A 20,203-nucleotide genomic window follows, 5' to 3' on the forward strand; every position below is an offset into this window, starting at 1 on the left:
TTTTTTTTTAAAGTTATTTGATCAACATTTATTTAAAACATTTTTACAAGATATGAAATAATTTCCAGTTACAATACATACAATTTTAGACGTGAAAGTATGATAAAAGGAAGTCTTTAAAGGGTTTTATGTCTGAGTGTTTCCTGGATGCAGCATCGGACCATTGTGGAACGATTCATTAAAACAAACGTTGGTTTTTAGACAAACTACATATCAAAACACAGATCATAACCATAAACTATAAAAAAAAAAAAAACTGAGGTCACATTTAAGTGATTTGGTTTTCATTTTTATGAATGTTGATCATTTATGATGTTGCTGCTCCAGGAAGCAGTTTGTTTTTTCTTTTTAACATCTTCTTTCTAGAGCTGAGGGACGTGGCTGAATTCATTGTGTAAATGGTAGAAAGATGTGGATATTATGAGCAAAGAAGACAGGCTCTCTCTTCAGAACATGACGTTCAACATCATATTTACTTGGTTATATCATAAAAATAATAAAATTATAATCTGCTTCTGAACTGCAAATATCGCAAAATTATTTTGGAGGAAAATGGCGGAGGGGTTTACGGTTCAGTCTAATCCAGCTTAAAGCAGTTTAAAACAACTCCACTGGATCAGTGTTGTAAACAAAATTAAATAAAAGCCCTGTGCTTTTAAAAACACCCACCATAAATAGTTCCACTATTAAAATCACGGTTCTGAAACTTATTTTGTAAATAAATGTTTTCTATTTATAGACAAGAAAAGCACTCGTCATTCACAATGTTAAAGAATCCTTTAAAAAGCTCCTGGATCCAAAATTTAATCAGCTCTTCCTTCCCATATTTCCACACAAAGTTACAATCATATCTTTTTCAGTTATCTTGAAGACAAACAAACAGATAAACGGTGGTAACAACATAACCTGGCGGAGAAGTCAGGCGGTTTTCATCACGACAATCTAAAACAGTGTTAAAGCAGTAACTATAATGGGTAATGGGGATTAAAACAGGCCAAAGCTTGGACTTTTATTAGACTGAGAATGTGTGATACCATGTTGAGCATCATCAGAGCTCATACAGCTAGAAGCTGGAGAACATCCCAGCCTGTGTGTGTGTGTGTGTGTGTGTGTGGGGGGGGGGGGGGGGGTGTCAGGCTTAGAAAGATGAACTAAAAGGTCAGCTGAGAAGGTGGGATTAATGCTGAGGTTGGATATAAACGCATGCACATCTGAGATTTAAGTTCCTGTTGTACTTCCTAATAAATTCACATTAAGAATGATTTTGCTCCTTCAGAGAGAAAAGCAGGTTGTGAGAAAAGCAAGAGTGCAACGTCTGCTGATGTCGATAACATCTTTAAACTGGTTCCAATCCCTTTGAAACATCTAGAGATCTTTGTGATCAAACATACAATCATTTTCACTGTTCATGTGGCCGCACAGCGCCCCTCATTGACAATTTCAAACTTATTGTTGGAACATTTGTAGGCAGCTACAAAGCAGAGGTTGATGCTGAGGAGCCTCCTGCTCCCCAGCTTTATGCAGAACATGTGAGTCTGGTCGCTTCTGTCGCATTCCTGGATAGTTTTGCACTGGCACTTTGATGCTGAGGACACGCAAATGAAATTCTAGTTAATTATTTGGCATCGCATGCAGGTATGCATATTTCTGCTCTTTGAGTTTGTTTTCAGAAGGCTAATCTGCACAACATCAAGCTAACATTAGCTGTTGGTCTCAGCACTCACCGGGCATTTTATTAAGTCCACCTGCCATATTGAATGTTAACATGAACAGTTTATCAGACAAATCACATGTTTATCATGCGGACATGGTGAAGAGAACCTTCTGAAGCTGAAAATAAGCATCAGAATGAAGAAGAAATGAGATTTAAGTGATTGAACATGGTTGTTGATCCCAGACAGGCAAGTCATGTAGTTAGACACAGTTGTCTGGACCAAAATGTCTTGCTGATGTCAGAGGTCAAAGGTGAAAGGTTAGACTGGTTGGAGATGATAGAAAGACAACAGGAAGTCCAGTTAACACTGGTTCCAACCAAGATCTGCAGAAACATTATCTCTGAACACACAACACGTCCAGCCTGGAAGCAGATGGTCTCCAGCAGCAGAAGACCACAGCGGGTTCCTCCTGTCAGTAAGAACAGGAAACTGAGGCTACAATTCACACAGACTCAGCAGAACTGGACAATAGAAGATGGAGAAACGTTGCTGGTCTGATGAGTCTCCAGTTCAGCTCCACATTCACATGGTAGGATCAGAATCTGCTGGAAACATCATGACAACATGGATCCATCCTGCCGTCAGGATCAACTCTTCAGGCTGCTGCTGGTGGAACGGTGGGGGGAGGTTTTCTGGTCCCACTTTTGGACCCCGACACATCATGGTTTAACCAGCACAGCCTACCTGAGTCCTGCTGCTGACCATGTCCATCCCTTTCTGAGCACAGTGTAGCATCTTCTTATGGAAACTTCCAGCAGGATGATGCACCATGTCACAAAGCTCACATCATCTCCACCATGACGATGAGTTCACTGTCCTCCAACGGCCTCCACAGTCACCAGATCTCCATCCAGCAGAGCAGCTTTGGGATGTGGTGGAACGGGAGATTCTCATCATGATGTGCAGCAACTGTGTGATGCTTCATGTCAACTGAAGCAAAATCTCTGGGGAATGTTTCCACCTTGTTGGATCTTTGACACCAAGAATCAAAGCGGTTCTGAAAGTGAAAGTGGGTCCAACACGCTACTGGCAAGGTGGACCTGATAAATGATTGGTGAGTGTACGTCTCAATATAATTCCATAGTGCAGTAAAAGATTTGAGCTGATTTGTGCAGATTAGCCTGAAAACCCCCCTCCTAAAAATGAAAGTGAAAGCTCACCTGTGCAGGTCTCCCAATCATAACAAGTGTCAAGATCACAGGGCACATGAAGGGAACTCTTGGAGGACATCTCCGCTCTGAACTTGGCCCACTCCAGTTTGTTTGGATCCGCTGGGTCACACAAACTGTCGCTGATGAAGAAGAGCGGATCCCCGTGGCAACGGCCGGCATGGAAGGAGCACAGGGACATCGACATGGCAGCGTCGATGTGCGTGTTCAGGACGCATATTGAATTGGGTTTCTCCCTGTGCACACATGCACACTCACACATTAGTCAGTTTCTGAGGAAATATTCAACATTAACTCATAGACGTGCAGCTAAATTCTTACAGGCAGCTCTCCCGTTCAACGCAAACACAGCGAGACCCCTGTAGCGTCTGACCTGGACCACAGCTGCCATCCGGATCAACGGGTTCCTCTGCACAGAAACACAACAAACCAAACAGTTTCAGTTTGTAGCGCCAATACCGTTTTGCTTCACAAGACATCATGGTGGGCGGATTGATTCAAATATTGATAATGTCGATACCAATGTTCATATTGACATTATCGACATTGGTATGATGACCGATATTTCATGTAAGGCTTGAAAACTTTTTGGAATCTACATAAATAAGGAGGATACAGTGTTTTTGGTTCATTCTGGTGGATTCTATGAAAAATCACCGAAAATCAGCTTCTCTCGTCGAGATAATGCCAAAATCTAATTTTTAAAATGATACCAATATTAACTATTTTTCTTGCCACACGATTATAAAAATGACTGAAAACAATCACAAACTTCAATCATAAGAAGAAAATGTGGTTTTTGATGGATTCACTTCAGCTCGTTGATAAAACCAGCTTCTCTTGCTACAATAATGGCAATTTCGGATTTTATTATAACTTTGTTTTTTCTGCATCAATACATTAAAAAATAATTAATCAATTCCACAGATTAATCTTCTGGCATTAACATGTTACATTTAAAAGCCATACAGATTTTTTTTTTTTTTTTTTACTTTAAACGTACAGTATGTCAATCACGCATGTGCAGAAAAAAAAATCTGTCATGTAATTTTGGACCAAAAACGGCCCATTTACCCTCATACAGGGACAGACTGGACATCTGGCATACTGGGTATTATCTTGGTGACATGACATGTTTCTGAGGCCAACAATGCATTTACTGGTCTAGTTCAGGGGTGTCCAGTTTCCAATCCCCGAGGGCCATAATCCTGCAAGTTTTCCAGGTATCCCTGCTCCAACACACGTGACTCAAATGACTCAGTTACTCTGGAAAACTTCATTGGCTGTTGGATCTGATTAATGTGAGCCAGATGTGTTCGGGAAAAAAATACATAGAAAACCTGCAGGACATCGGTCCTTGAGGACTGACTTTGGGCACCCATGGTCCATAAAACTCAGCAGATCAGCAGCCCACCTAACACTGCACTGCTGGATTCATATCTAAACTTATTCCCTGTTTACATGACTTCCCTCCTCTTCAACTGGAACAGCCAAAGTCAACAACTCATCTGGCATTGATTGTTAAGATGACTCTCTATGGAGATTTCAATGGACAAACAAGCTCTCTAGACTTCTTGGGTAGTTACAAGCATGTAAGAGTGACATGAATAAATGGCAAAAATCATCTAGGAATCAATGTTGGTATCAACGACACTATGCCTTTATTTACTTGGTATCAGACTGATAGCAAACCTCGCAGTATTGCACAGCACTGCAATGAACTCATGAAAGGTGAAAAACAGACTATGGTTCTGAATCGTTTGGAAGCTGGAACCTATCCCAGCAATCACTGGGCGATAGGCAGGGTACACACTGGACAGGTCACCAGCCCATCACAGGGCCGAAAATCTCATCAGATACTAAGTTTTCTATTTTCTATTGGTATTACTTTCATAATTCCTGTTTTAGAACACCCATGTGAGAAGAATGTTTGGTAAGAAGGGTGTGAAAGGTGTTCCTGACGCACCATCTCATGATCAACCTCAAAGAAAAACCTGTTGAGTTGCCATTTTCTCCACTACTATATCATACCATCAGTGCAGCGTAGGTCAGCAGGTATCGGAGGTTCCCAGGTGAGACTGTTGCTGCAGAGGTAGAAGCCGCTTGGCATCGGCATCAGGCCCGGCTCCTTACAGTTCAAACCCACTGACTCACCCACTCTGTAAAGCTCTTTGGGCTCAAACAGGGTCATTTCTTTAGGGATTTCTGGAGGAGCGCAGTACTTCCCTAAAGGCGACAGAAAGCCCAGTTTTAAGGATTCCACAATCAGCGCAGTGACAGTAAATCTTCAACTTTCAGGTATTTTTGTGAAACAAAGCAATGAGAAACTCAAAACTCACGTTACTGATTGAAAACTGAACAATGGTGCGCCGGAAAAGGACTTACTGATGCATTTTCCTTGCGGTTGTCTCCAGGTTCCATCAGGCAAACAGTCGATGAACTGAAAACCGTCATTTTCATATCCAGTGAAGCACTGAAACTCCTCATCCTCACCAAAACTGTAGTATGGTTTTGCTTTCTGACAGACAAGTTTAAACACAAGAAAGTGTATAAGACACCAAAACACAACCATGAAATGAATATTTACTTTTCATTTATAGTATTTAGCAAATGTTGGCTGCCTCTCATTTATCTATACTGTTCTCAAGAGGAAGAGCAGTCGTGATTCAACTGGAAAGTAGGGAGGTCGATTCCAGGCTTCCCCTGACTAAATGCCGAGGTGTCCTGGGGCAAGACAATGAACCCCAAGCTGCCCTCCGATGTGCCTATCGGGGTATGAGTGTGTTGTATGAGTGTGCGTGTGGATGGGTGAATGTGACAAGTAGTGTAAAGCGCTTTCAGTGGTCTACATGACTAGAAAAGTACCATATATAAGTACAGGTCCTTCTGAGTGGCATGTAGTAACAGTTTTCCAGGCTTTCTGGAGGTCTTTCAGATTTTTTTGGACTTTAGCTGCTTGTCCACCGACTGTTTGTTCCATTTTTGTACAATTGTTCATTTTCAGACTAAAAAGTCTAAACGCAGACAGACGGACGGATTCGCCCATCTCCTGCATCAATTACGAACGCAAGTTTGTCCATTTTCAAAAGCCTTCGCTATCTGTACCTTGACGCAGAAAATGACACAATACCACCAGAAATTGCGGGGGGCAGTGTTGAGTTGTATGGCTGACATTCAACCAGCAAATGGAAGAGAAGCAGGAAGAAGACAATGCAGAAAAAGCAGCTAAAGAAGACGATGTAGAGGAAGAAGTTGAAAACAACAACCATAGACATGGGCTCTGTCTCAATTCAGGGTCTGCACACTTCGAAGTGTGCGCGCCAACATGACGTAAGCAGCTTACAAATCTGCACTTCGTAGTGTGTAGACCCTGAAATGAGACAGCCATGGTGAGGCAGGATTTAAAGGGAGACTGTGGAGTGTGTCAACTAATACAGCCACCAACGCGGAAGTGAACTCTGAACCCAACTAACGGACGAACTGACTTTGCAACCATGACAACGTAAAAGACAAATAGAAGTTTGATGTTGGCGACGTATGACACTATTAAGATACATAGGAAGCATAAATGTGCTTTAAGAGTTTATTTTTACCTTTAACACTGATCTATAAATAATCTAGCAACAAAACTAAGTATTTAAATTAAGGTATGAGTGTTTCCCCAAGTAAGAGAAAACACCACAAGAGCCACATTTTGTGTGTAGTTTAGGTAGAAATGAGGGGTAGATCAAGACTTTAGTACAGTTCTGCATTATTTTCTTCATATTGACTGTAATGAGCTTCCATATCCGCCTGACTACCAGGAAAAAAAAATGTGTAACTACAAATGTCCACTACGGAGGACATTGCTTAAACTTTTAAATATTGTGGTAAAATATAGTTATATTCATCTAAGAAACGATTTAATGTGTTTATAAGATATTCAAAGAAAATATGACTACAAAATTTCAAGTAAAAATCAGCACAAAGACAAGTATTATGCATTTCCCATAAAACATGCTTGTTGCAATGGAGGCCATTTTTCTTGAAGAGAGAAAGAAAGTTCACAAAGCCCTAACCCCACAAATGAGGTACCATTTAAAAGCACTAAATGTCCTCTTTAAAGACCAAAAGGTGTTAGTCCAGTAGCATTCAGGGAGATGAAAGTATTTAGGTTTACAAAGGTCCTCCACAGAGGACAAATAGAACTACTGGTAGTCAGGAGGTTATAGCTCAAGCAGTAAACATCACATCTGTGTTTGTCACTGGCTTCATATCAAGTTACTCTGAGGAAGCTGTTGGGAGGCCTTTCAGGTCTTAAACAGCCCTCCACACCAGGAGGCAGCTCGTCCTTCCAGCCCACATAAAAGTCATCATCGTTGTCGCAGGAATCTTGTCTGCATGAGGAACAAACCAGAGTGGTGAATGAGATGCTGAAGATATTTCAGTTAAATGATGTCATTGCCGAATATCCTACTTTTCAAAAAGAGAGACATGACATGTTTCCTCCTGTTTGTCTGGGCCTTGGCATGCTTGGCCACCTTTGAGGGGGGCGGGGTTGTCGCACCGCCTTGTACGATGTCTTCTCATGGTGACCCCACAGCTACTCCATGGCCCCCAGCAGCTCCAGTAACCATCCATCGCCTCTGTGGAAATGAAACACCAAGCCACATTTACAGCGTAAGCATTGGGAGAAGTCTAGTCAGAGTTAGCAGGTAGTGCCAGTGGTCAGTTTAAGACCTGGCTGCAGCTCATAGAGGCAGATATCTTCACGCAGCAGAGTATAGACCTTTACAAATCAGGACCGACATAAAATTGCAAGTAATCCTTTCACCCATGTTTAAAACAGGCCTCTAGGACCACCTTTTCCCATCTACATAATCGTCAGAGTGATGCAGAAACACTAGTCCGTGTATTTGTTGATTCCATATAGGATGACTGCAGTCTCTTTTGGGGATTTGTCCTGTAAATGATCTGAAAAGCCTGCAGCTGGTCCAAACTGCTGCAATGAGGGTTCTTGAGTTTTATGAGATATAAACTTCCCAAGTGTAAATCAACTGTGTATCTTATTCTTTAGCACAAATGACTTTTGCATTTGAATTGCTCTCTTATCAATTCCTCTGACATTTCCACACAATGAGTGTGACTGGATCTCGTCTCTGCTAAATATGTTCGTCTCATTTTTATTTGTTGACGAAAATACTACAAATTTCATCATCGCCTTTGTCCTAATTTGTCAACTAAATTCATACTGGATCCCAGCAACAAACTCAAAGAAAGAAAAGAAAAGTATAAAAACTGTGTAGGCTATTTAAATAACCATTATTTAGTTACAGGTGAGGGTGTCAGCATTGGGTATAAAACCAGCATCCACTGAAAACTAAGCATCGGGTCCGCCATTTGATTTTTAAAAAAAAAAGGAAAAGATTGACTTCTGCATACATCTTTTCCTCCTTAACAAGCAAAATTCTTTTGACATGAAACAGTGAAGCCCATTGCCTACCTGAGGTGTAGTCAGGAGCCCGTTTCTCACAGTTTTCACCAAAGGTTCCCGTCTGGCAAACACACTTGCACTCTGTGCCAGAAAGAACTGGTTTAGCGTTGTTGGGGCAAGGGGCACATTTGCAGGTGTCAAACTCCTCCAGGTACTGCAGCAGGGCTTTCCTCAGGTACCTTCTCTTTGTGACAGCACAGGGAATACCTCGCACCAGATCTATAATGGGAAGCAGCTGAACAAACACCCGCATGCCATAATGTCAGATCAGTTTTATAGATCTATAACGATTGGAGGGTTAGGGTTAGGATTTTATGATGCTTTAATTACTGATGGGAATAAAAAAACACGTTTCCACTTAGGATGTTAAGATTATATATTTTATCTGCATCATTAATCTCTAATAAATTATCACTATTTCAGAGTTGATGTGAATTTTTTGTGTTAATTAATTTATACGACTCTAAATCTGTAAAAACACATGGACATTCCTTCCAGCACTTTCATTTCTTTCATTTCTATCTTTTCGATGGCAACATGAAAAATTAATAAAACAACAAAGTAACCTACATGTTAACTGTGGATTTGTCTCAGAGAAGAGGAACTACATTGAAACTACAATGTAAAAATGCTTTCGGACATTTCTTTTCATCCTGCGCAGAGAATTTGGAAACAGAAAAAAAACATTTAGCTAGCTTTGACCTCCAGCTGTCGTTTAGCAGAACAGTTGCTGTTTGACACATAAATGATACTGGAACAGTGGAAATAAAGAATAAAAACCATCGCACATTGACAACCTCATGTCAGGACAATTCTATTTAAACAGCAAAAGACATATTTCATTGTTTCTCCTCATCTGTTTGATGTAGTGTTCAGTGAAAGCATCACCCTGTCCTGTAAGATCAGCCAGAGTGACTGATGATGAAATAGCTACATTTAATTTCAGTGTTATGTTAGATAAACATCAGCATCACTGAACCAAACTACTGAACATTTACCTTTAGCATAAAAAGCTGCTGGTTATCCTGCAGCCAGTGAAACATATTGGAGGCATTTCTTTCTTTTAATTTTGTGCTTTATAAGCTGGTGAACCTTCCTCCACCATGACAAGTTGGCCTCTTTCTACTTCTACAACAAATGAGACTAACTAACTAAACAAATAAATAAATAAATAGATACATTTTTGGAGGGCATAACTCGCTCTCTAACACGCATGTTCTGCGACTCGCGTGAACCCAAACACATGCATGTAACTCTGTTTTTATGTGGAACTTGTGCTGATCTGCTGTTATGGGTCAGACCTAATCTTTTATTGAAACTGACAATGTTTAGGGCTCTTTATGATTAATTAATTTTAGCATTTAATACAGTTATTACTTGGAGAATTAAGTAATAAAGTAAATTAAGTAAAAATTGAGAAAGAACCGGGTTGATAGGCAATGATATCAACAACATCTTCTCAGTTCCCATCTCTAGCTGCAACGCAAAGCTCCCGAGCTGACCTTGTATTCAACCACAGCCGGGTTGTCGATTACAGACTTGGCCCAGTTCTTGTAGGACTCTTTATCCGGGGCTGGACGTTCTCTCTCCCAGGCAAGAGCTGCTGCCTGTCCAGTTCGACCCCCCTTCACCATGGAGAAAGACTTCTCAGATGACTGAATGTATGACCCTGGACAACAGAAATCACAAGCAATGAGTGAAATAAAAAACTCCGAGGCACTAAAGTGGAACTTTGGAAATGAATATTTTAATGTAACCTTGATATTTCTCAGTCATTTTGTTGTTGGTGCATCGGTGCTCACTGCTATGCTGAGTGTACAAGATGACAGTAAAGGTGGTCTCTTTGCTGAGACAGCCCTGGACGTGCTCTTCTGATTCACCTATCAGAGGACGGAGAGAAAATTACAGCAAGAATCATACAATCAAACAGTTACAGGACATGTTTCCTGCTCTCACATACTATTCTAAACACGATTTCTAAACATCGGCTTTGATAAATGCTGAAGAAAGACAACTTTTGCAAATTTAATTAATCCAGCTTATTATAAAACGTTGCATTAAAAATTGCAGAGGTATCTTACCTATAAAATTGACCTTGAACATGGTAATTCAGAATAAATATAAACTTCACCCCAGGTTTGTTTAATGTAAACTGACCCATTAATAGTTTGGATTTTGTGCTTATTGTGCCAAATAAAGCTGTAATTCCAGACTTGTGCCACCGAGGGGTACTGTTGTACCTGAAGTTGTTAGCTCCTCTCGACTGAACTGATACATCAGGTCGTAGTGGCCTCCCAGCTTCCCTGAGCTGTAGAAGTGTGTCCCAAAGCGCTGGAAAATTTCCCTGTAGAGTGCGTAGTTGTAGTCAAGAGGAAGAGCATGGAGGAACTCGAGAAAAGGGAGCGAAAGCACAAGATCCTCCTTGTCCTTGATTTTAAATGTGGACACGGGCATAACCTGGTGCACTCGGAAGAACTTGGAGTCCTACAAAGTGGGGAAAGGAAATAATCTATGAGTAAAGTGCAACTTGTAATTCAGGTTTTGTACAGGCACATGTGTGCAAGTGTGTATTTATGGCAGACCTGTAGACCTGAAATGTGAGGACATTTTGTGAAATTGAGATGTTGTGCCTCATTTACCAAAATCCTCTTATGAATTGTCTCAAATTTGTTCTTATATCATGACTCAGACGTTTGTAAGAGTCATTGTTGTTTTTAATCTAACACAATAACAAATCCAAAATACACAAATGTCACAAATACTGGAGAACAAATTGGTTTGAATGGTTGGTGAATGAGGCCCGATATCTTCTCATCCTTTACAAGAAATTATGTTTCTCTTCAATGTACAAGCAAGTGCTCACATGTAGACACTACAAAAATACATATGAATACATCCTTTACCTTTTTCTTGGAAGCTTCATAAGCAGCCTTGCTGCGGGTCATCTGAGAGCCTTGAGCTCGATGGAGATAGAGGAGGACGAAGAGGAAGTCGTCTTTTTTTGGTCCGTAGCTTTGAGATGATGAACTGGACTTTGTAGAGATGCTCTCGCTACGCACCTCCTGGGGTTGATTGCTGAAGTCCTCGAGCTTTCCAACCTAAAAAGAATAAAATGTATCTCTCATACTATCACTGCAAAAACAAAGAGAATTTTTATCAACAAAAAAACACAAAAGTGATTTGGGGGGGGTTATCCACTGGCTCACGGTTGATACTAACATCAATACTTTTTGTCCCTAAAAGAAAAATTTATTGCAAGGCTAATACGGAACATAAATAACTCTAAAAAACATAAACACCTCCACACAAAAACAATGGATTGTATTGATGATTAAATTAAACAAAACAATGATTAAAAAGGATCTTTTTAAACTTATTTGACTCCAAATTTATATAAGATTATTTACATGTATTAAATGGAAATAAAAAAAGAAGTAAAAAAAACAAAAAGACATGATTTGTGTCTTAGCATTGACAGAAGTACTGAATCAGTATCAATGCGGCCATCCCAGTTTCATCACTGTTAAGGTTGTATAGAAAACTGGTGTAATCATTGTATGATGAGAGGAATGTTGTATTGACTCCAAGAAGAATAGCTGTATTGCACTCGCTAATGGAAATCAAAATAAATACACTTCAGCATTTCTCAGAAAGCCGGGATTTAATCTCCGGACTTTCTGGTTGGTGGAAAGCAGCTCTTCCTCTTGAGCTACAACAATCTCTGACAGACAAAAAGTCAAACCTTTCAGCGAGATACTTCCTCATATGAAGTTTAAAGACACTATGTAGAAGTGACAAAAAAAATTGCAGTTCCCCCTCCATCCACTAGGGGCTCCAAAACAGAGCAAATACCCATAGATGTTTAAAAGACCAACTTCACAGCAGAAATAAATATGTTTATAGCATAAATAAACATGTATACAGCCTGGTACAAAAAACATTTTAGGTTTAATAGGTCAGGTTTACCTTCATGATAACTGTGGAGGGAATGGATTTTTTTTCTAACCCCCCCCCCCCCCCCCCCCCCCCCGTTAAGAAGTAATTTCATCTCAAAATTCAGCATAATTAATGGTGTGTCCTTTTGACTGACAGGTACCCAATATGACCCTGCAAGAAGACACAGTGTAGAACATTCATGGTTTTCAGCTGGCTAACACCTACCTCCGTTAGCTGGTTAGCTCCTGTTAGCTCCTGTTAGCAAGTTAGCTTGGTTAGCTATTAGCTACAGGCAGGTTAAAGTTTGATAGATGTTAATCATCCACCCCATGCTCACAGTCCCCCTCTCAACTCTACCTCTTTGCCCATTTTCATATTTTGTGGGAGAGACGACACGCGTGACGCTGCAAAGATGGCGATGGTAGGAACCGCCCAATGAGCTCAATTCAGCTCTTCAGAAACCTATAGGTGATGTCACGGAGGCTCCTGCCTGTACTGTGGGTCCCGTCAGCCAGTTAAAGACAGTTATCTTGAATCTTGTCGTATCTCTAGCAGTGCCATTCCCCCACCATCCCCCCAACCTTTTCTCTAAAAATGTGTTCTTGTGTGTCTCTGCTGAATCTACCATGTGTGTCCAAAATGGCGGGTGTGTTGATCTCCACTCGCAGTGCATAAAGGACAACCCGGTTGCTACGTCACGCAACATCCCAGAAGAAAAAGCTGAAAACTGTGGTTTCTCAGTTTCAAAAAGGCTCCAGAAATGTAAATAATAGATGTCTCGCTGCCATCAAGCAAGTCTGCCATGTGGCATTTTTATGGTTACGTAGCGCGTCTTCGACTTGCCTTGGGATTTTTACCTGAGCAAAACAGCACCTTTCATCATTTATTTACATTTTTATATCTAAAAGTAAAGTAATGACAATAAAAAAAGATACTATATCACATATAAATATTCTAATTTGTTAATAATTTCTCCAATCATTGACAAAGTTAAGATCAAATCCAACAAATACCTGAATATCAAGTTTATCAAAGTTGTGAGGAACTCTGTAGTAGAGGTTTAAGCTTCCTGGCCTCCTAATGTTGCAGATTCCTCCCATGAATTTGTTGTCCAGCACTGTTCCTCTCGGCTCCTCAGCGAGAGCATCAAACCTTCAGACACAGATCAGATCAGAGTCAAGTAGAACCGCACTTCCAGTAAAACACTACATGTACAGACGGCTCCAAATTTTTGTTTTTAAAAATATCAACTGTATTTCATTCATTTGTTCGTTCGTTCATTCATTCATGTCAAAATAAAATAATTACAAACTGGAATAAAAACTCTGAAGAAGAATACTCCTTCACACGTTTAGAACCAGCTGCTTTGGCCACATATGTGTTTGCTTCAGTTGGATAATGTGCTGTTTGTAATCCACTGCACTGTCAATAAGTCTTTTTTAATGCACAACCCCCCCACAAATATACAAACATATGTCAAATGTAATACATAAAAACATAAAGAAAAATGAACAAAATAATCAAAGAACAAATCAACAGAATGCATATGACCTGCTTTAAAACAGTAAAATATCAAAACAATAGCTGAAACACCAAAACCCAATGACTATTGTTTCCAATTTTAGAAGGAAATTTCATGTAAAGCACTTTTAGGAATCATTTATGTTCACATTTTTTGGTCACTTTGGCGACCAATGAGTTTAATGGGCATTAAGTAAAATCAAATAAAAAGAAAAAATAAAATACAAAAATAAAATGTAAATAAAATAAAATAAAATGTAAATAAAAATAGAAGAAAATGTAAACATTAAAAAATGCAAATAATAAAATAAAAATGAAAAAACAATGTAAATGATTTTTTTTAAACAGCAGCAGCATCATTACCATCATGGCATCTGATAGGCTGCCATGATCATGTGACATAGAAGGTATACACGTCAGCTGAGCTAAACAAGCAGTTTTACCGCATAAAACTCTCATAAGTAAAAACAAATCAGCAGCGTGGGATCTTGATGTTCAGAAAAATATTGAATTTGATATTTCGACTGGCAGATATGAAAGTATCGACTCCAGAGTATCGACACACCTAAACCTGAGACTTTTTGGACTCTCCTGGTGTGAATACGTCGTTATAAACTCAGTTAGAAAGTAGACCAAGCAGTAACTCACCCATTTCCCACCAGCTCAGCTCCGGGGGAAAGTGAATTACTACCCAGACATACATCTGTGAAGCCGCCACAGTTTCTCTCATCCGTGTTATCTCCGCAGTCGTTCTGCCTGTTGCATGTCAGCGTGGAGTTGATGCAGCGGCCTGCAGGAGGACAAGAAACAGTTTCACGTGTCCTGAGTGGGAGCATGATGACGACAGAAAGAACAATTAGAGTTCTGTAAAGAAAAAAAACACTCACCGTTATCACATTTGAACTTGTCCTTGCAGTCGACGTTTGGTAACTTGCACTCTTTGGATGGATAACAGTCTCTCTTCTCTTCCAGCACCACGCTGCAGCTCGATCCACCAAACTGAGACGGTCTCAGAACCGACCGGGTCCGAAGCTGTGACAGAAACAAAGACACCGACTGGTTTATTTGTTCAATTGATTTCTAATGTAATCCATACATTTCATAGATTTCATTTCTTTGATTTATGTTTGTGGTCTATCGGCGCATAAAGGATTTTCATCCATGTGACATTGCATAACTGTTATATGATATTTATATTAGATTTTATTCGCTTTGATAAAAAGTGGGTGGGAGTGGGGGTAAGGTACACTGCAAAAAAACTGAAATCTAAGTAAGATTAAAAATCTTAAATTGAGTACACATATGCTTATTTTTTTAAAGGGAAGATAATTCTTAGTTTTTATGCCAGAGAATTCCTCTTGTTTTATGAGTATTTTTACTTGTTTTGGGAAGTCTTGACAAGCCAAATTTTCTTGTTCAGTTAGCAGATAATTTACCTTATCTTAAGCAACATTTACCTAATTCTTGTATATTTTTTTTCTTGTTTTTTTAAGGCTGAGTTTTTGCAGTGTAGGGTGGGAAGTAGGGGATGGGAGGATTTTAAAGGGACATTCTGTAACATTTTCTGTTCAAAATCAACATCAGCATTTCTGTGTGTGTTATCATTGGTAATTTATGACCTTTTCTAATAATCTAATACGAATTTTAGGTTTATTTCTACACATGATGGGTTAGCCAGAAGGGAAGCACCTTGACAGTCTGCCATCTTGAAACTACAGCTGCCGGTAAGGGACAAAAAGAACCAATGTGGAATAAGAAATTGTTTTCCCTGCAGTGACTGAGACACCAGAGGACGCTTTCTCCGGTATATCTGATCAGTCGTCATTGAGAAAAATGCAGGAGCCTTTTTCATTATCGCTCAGAAAACAAAAAAATGGCACTTAAAAAGATTGGAGAATTGGAAGGGAGGATCATCATCATCCTCAGGTTAGTCTTCCTCAGATTAAATAGGCTCAAAAAGAAGAAGAGGTTTTAAAAGTTACAGTAAATCAGCTGTACTGCCGAAATTACGCTAATGTCAACAGTTTCCACTGGATTTAGTTAGACAGTGTTGCTAGTTACCATGGCAACAACAGTAGATGCTGCTAAAAAACACCATCCTGGTTTGAACAGAAGTCGATGTTCACGTGTTTTCAGTGTCTTTTAAAGTCTCAGTTTATGCTGGCTTTGAGTCACAGCAAATGCAGCTTATCAAAAACCTTCCCACCTACTTTTAGTCCAGCTTAACCGCTACAGAAAGCCAGCGTTTATCATTTAGAGAGGATCAAATTGCATAGTTTCATGTCTGTTTTTGTTACCAGGTCACTGCTTTCAGTTGCAGTTCAAGTTTGGATGAAACGTACAGACCTGCTTGGAATCAGCTAGTAGGAACAAAATATGAAGCTGAAAGGGTCTCTGTGTGTGTGTGTGTGTGTGTGTGTGTGTGTGTGTGTGTGTGTGTGTGTGTGTGTGTGTAGTGGGCTTCCTTGCCTGTTTCTTGGCGCAGGGCGAGCAGTCGGACCACGGGCCAAACTCCGTTAGCTGGCAGTTTATTGGACATGCGTGCAGGTTACACGATCTGGTGTCGTACATTGCGCACATTTGTTGGCAGCTGTTCTTCCAGTAATATTCATCATATCGAACCTGCCTGTCAAGAGAAATACAAATCTCTTTTAATCTCACCACCTGCTGCGTTTGGCCTTGGATTTGTGCTGCAATAAGAGAAATCAGCAAAATGATTCAGTTCAGTTTTGTACAATTTCATTGCAGTATTTACAGATCAAATATCATCTGCAAATATGTAGGGATGCACGATATTACTATTGGGTGCTGGTCTGACATGTGCATGTACTCGTATATAATCATGAAAGAGTTATGGCACCACACAACCCGATGCTAATGTGAAAAAAACAAGGGCTATCAAAAAGAGCCTATTAATGCATATAGATTAATTACAAACAGAATGATTCCTGCCATTATTTTAAATATCCAGATCTGGGTGAGAAAAGCTTATTTGTGAGTTGTGAACAATCAAAAAGCACTTTATTCTCTTTATTTATGCAGATTCTTCTAGTTTCCAAGCCTTATTTTTAAAAGATGGCTGCAGGAGATCCCAGACAAAGAACCACTGCTTGCAGCTGACATTCTGGTCCATACTTCTTCTTACCAGTGAACTGTAATGGGATTTTTTCTGATTATGTATATATATATATATATATATATATGTCAGCGTGGAGTTGGTGCAGCGGCCTGCATCAACTCCACTCAACTCTTTGTGTACTTTCCACAGAACTGTGGAACATCTGGAAAAGCTCAAGCTCCAAGAAAAATTTTTTTTTTCTTTTTTTTTTTTCCTGCTGAATAATAATTTGATCAGATCTTTTGATATATATATATATATATATATATATATATAAATATATATATGTATATATGTGTATATATATATATATATATATATATATATATATATATATATATATATATATATATATATATATATGATATATATATATCTATATATTTATATATATACACATATATACATATATATATATATATATATATATATATATATATATATATATATATATATATATATATATATATATATATATACACATATATACATATATATATTTATATATATATATACACACATATATATATATATATATATATATATACACATATGTACATATATATATATATATATATATATATATATATATATATATATATATATATATATATATATCAAAAGATCTGATCAAATTATTATTCAGCAGGAAAAAAAAAAAAGGAAAAAAAAATTTTTTTCTTGGAGCTTGAGCTTTTCCAGATGTTCCACAGTTCTGTGGAAAGTACACAAAGAGTTGAGTGGAGTTGATGTAGGCCGCTGCATCAACTCCACGCTGACATATATATATATATATATACACACACATATATATATATATATATATACACACATGTACTGAAGAGTATATATGTATTGCATTTGAAAAAAAGTCCCACCTGCAGAAGCATTTCTGTGTTTGAACTGTCCCACCTGCATGTTTCCATGCTGTGTGTGGGTTTACTGTCTGTGCAGTCTCACCTTTGCCTGTTCTGAGTTCCATGGTTGCAGGTCATGGAGCAGGCGGACCAGGCGGTCCAGGCATATTTGTCACAGAAACAGGCCAGACTGGATGATATGCAGCCGAGGAGCTGCAGCAGCAGCACTAAGCTGCTGGAGGGAGGCATCTCAGCAGCTCAAAAGGCTTCAATCTCCTCTGAAAATTAGTTTACAGGATCACAATGAACAACCTTTATCTGTTCAATATTCATGCACAAAACATCTCTGTATTGTCTGCACAATATCACCTAATGCTAACTAACCAAACCCTGTTGCATACAGTACATACAAAGTAGATATGTCATAAAAATGCATTAAATAATGACATACAAAAAAGAAAATTAATTACAAAAAGAACAAAAACCAGGATCAGCACGGCATTATCTTCTTATTATAAATGATTGTTTTGAATTAATAATAATAAATAAAGATAAAATACTACCACACTGCAGTCTTCCTCTGAGATAGATTAAGTATTTTCATTGATTTAGGTTTTTTTTTTTTTTTTTCTTATCGTCAAGCAGATGTCTGCCAGAAAGTCACTGACTCACCGCATGCACTCATGTCCTCTCGTCGTCGTTAGGACAAATACTTACTGTATTTATCAGCTGCAGTTGGTTGTATGTTCAGGCAGAAGAGGGGAAAGGTGTCGGTGGTCTCTGCGCTGCAGGCAGAGCTGAATCTGAGGCTGATCCCAGAGTTGACAGCAGGGTTTTAACTCCGCAGAGATTCTCATGGGAGTCTTGCTTTATGAGCTCATGTCGACCAATCGGCCGCCAAAAGCACATTAAAACTAAACTAGCTTAAAAACATAATAATAATAATTAAAAAAAAAAAAGTCAGGACACAGAACACATAAATTTCTTCTACGAGCCCTTTTCTCCTTGTTACGGGAAAAGCTCTGGAGTTTCCAGGTTGCTGGGATGTAAACCAGATGTTCTGTGTTCGCAACTTGACAGTTAAAGTAACTGATGGGCGCTGGGAAGACTTCTACTCCCTTTCCTCACTCCTTACTTGTCCAAACATTTTCACAATCTGGCCCTTCTTACAGTCAGCCCATTGTTTGCTGCAGAGTGTGAAGAAATGAGCTGCCTTCAGCTTCATTTGTTGAGTTGCAAACACATAAAAACACACCTTGAAGAACTTGCATATAAAACTTTATTCATGTTATAAAACGCCCTCAGGCTGTACATTATTTTGCTGTGTTTCTCCATATTGCAGGACAACTACACAAGGACGAGTCGGAGTCGTACACATGCCGTAACAAAACGAATCTGATGTGATTTAAACAATCACATGACAGATAGGAAAAACAAATAAATAAAAGCACATTCATTTACAGATTACGTCACACCTACATTCAATGTGAAATGCCTCCAGTGGAATGATATGGATTAGCAGATACTGATGTGTTTGGTTTGTGTACTTTCCTCAGAACTGTGGAACATCTGGAAAAGCTCAAGCTCAAAGAAAAAAATTTTTTTCCCCTTTTTTTTTTCCTGCTGAATAATAATTTGATCAGATCTTTTGAGAAAATGTTGGGAAATGTAAACATGAAGGGAACATTTAAATTTACAAGGAAAGCCATGGCAGTAGGAGAACCAAGATTTAAGAAAAACAAGAATGTAATTTATTCTCAAATTTTACCTCCATTGTATCTTTTCTTGCAGTGCGACTCAAATGAAACCCGTTTTTAACATTTCCAAAGTGAGATCTTGTTCTCATTCACATGGGTAAAATTTTCAACAACAGTGTCTTTATTGTGATGTGTTTCATTTAAATGTGACCTGCTTCATATGTGTCAGCTGGAATCCTTAAAATGTAGTTTTTCGTCACTCGAGCAGTTTTAACACCGAAACCAAACTGACTGATCCTGCTTGATTCAAGCTCATTTAGAGATTTAAATCACAAAAAACAAGTTAGAATATAGCTTCTTAAAACATGTTAAAATATTTAGATTCATGGGAAGTGCAGCTCTTTTCAAAGATTCGGTTCTTTTGACTCAGTTCCCTGAGCTCTTTTGGCATTAAAACGGTTCTTCATTTAATTTCACTCAGAGCCTCTAATTTAGTCTAATATAGCAATGAATGTTTTATTTGTTGGTAAGCACGTTTTTATTTATTTATAAGAACTTTATTTTTGTACTTTAAAAAAAAAAAAAAAAAAAGGATTTTACTGTATAGTAATATATTTTAATCAAACCTTTAAATGAAAAGCTTCACATAAAACCACATCAAGCAAATCAGGTAAATAAAGGCCAAAGACTGTATTTTATGACACTTTAAATTCACTA

At 38.7% G+C, this 20,203-nt stretch overlaps 1 protein-coding gene across 1 annotated transcript; it reads right to left on the reverse strand.

Moving 5' to 3' along the window:
• Positions 1–178: 178 nt before the first annotated feature.
• On the reverse strand, positions 179–18,759 carry c6.2 (complement component 6, duplicate 2). The gene is made up of 18 exons (XM_079256598.1): positions 18,507–18,759; positions 17,893–18,067; positions 16,284–16,440; positions 14,702–14,846; positions 14,463–14,604; positions 13,307–13,445; positions 11,261–11,455; positions 10,598–10,841; positions 10,115–10,237; positions 9,860–10,026; positions 8,367–8,592; positions 7,341–7,509; positions 7,149–7,260; positions 5,270–5,402; positions 4,916–5,110; positions 3,206–3,293; positions 2,876–3,120; positions 179–1,585 (listed from the first exon to the last, which is right to left on the reverse strand). Exons 2-18 carry the CDS (start codon positions 18,036–18,038, stop codon positions 1,407–1,409), a joined length of 2,805 nt encoding a protein of 934 aa, XP_079112724.1. The 5' UTR covers positions 18,039–18,067; positions 18,507–18,759; the 3' UTR covers positions 179–1,406.
• Positions 18,760–20,203: the final 1,444 nt, after the last annotated feature.

This window comes from Telmatherina bonti, assembly GCF_933228915.1.
Source record: "Telmatherina bonti genome assembly, chromosome: 17".
Classification (NCBI taxonomy): domain Eukaryota; kingdom Metazoa; phylum Chordata; class Actinopteri; order Atheriniformes; family Telmatherinidae; genus Telmatherina; species Telmatherina bonti.

What these genes read in the sequence shown, in the direction of transcription:
- c6.2 (XM_079256598.1), bottom strand. Translation starts at nt 18,038, where the DNA reads ATGCCTCCCTCCAGCAGCTTAGTGCTGCTGCTGCAGCTCCTCGGCTGC. An exon ending in CAAGTTCAAATGTGATAACG is followed by an intron (nt 14,605 to 14,701) that starts GTGAGTGTTTTT and finishes GTCCTCCTGCAG; the next exon opens with GCCGCTGCATCAACTCCACG. An exon ending in ATGAAGCTTCCAAGAAAAAG is followed by an intron (nt 10,842 to 11,260) that starts GTAAAGGATGTA and finishes CCCACTTTGTAG; the next exon opens with GACTCCAAGTTCTTCCGAGT.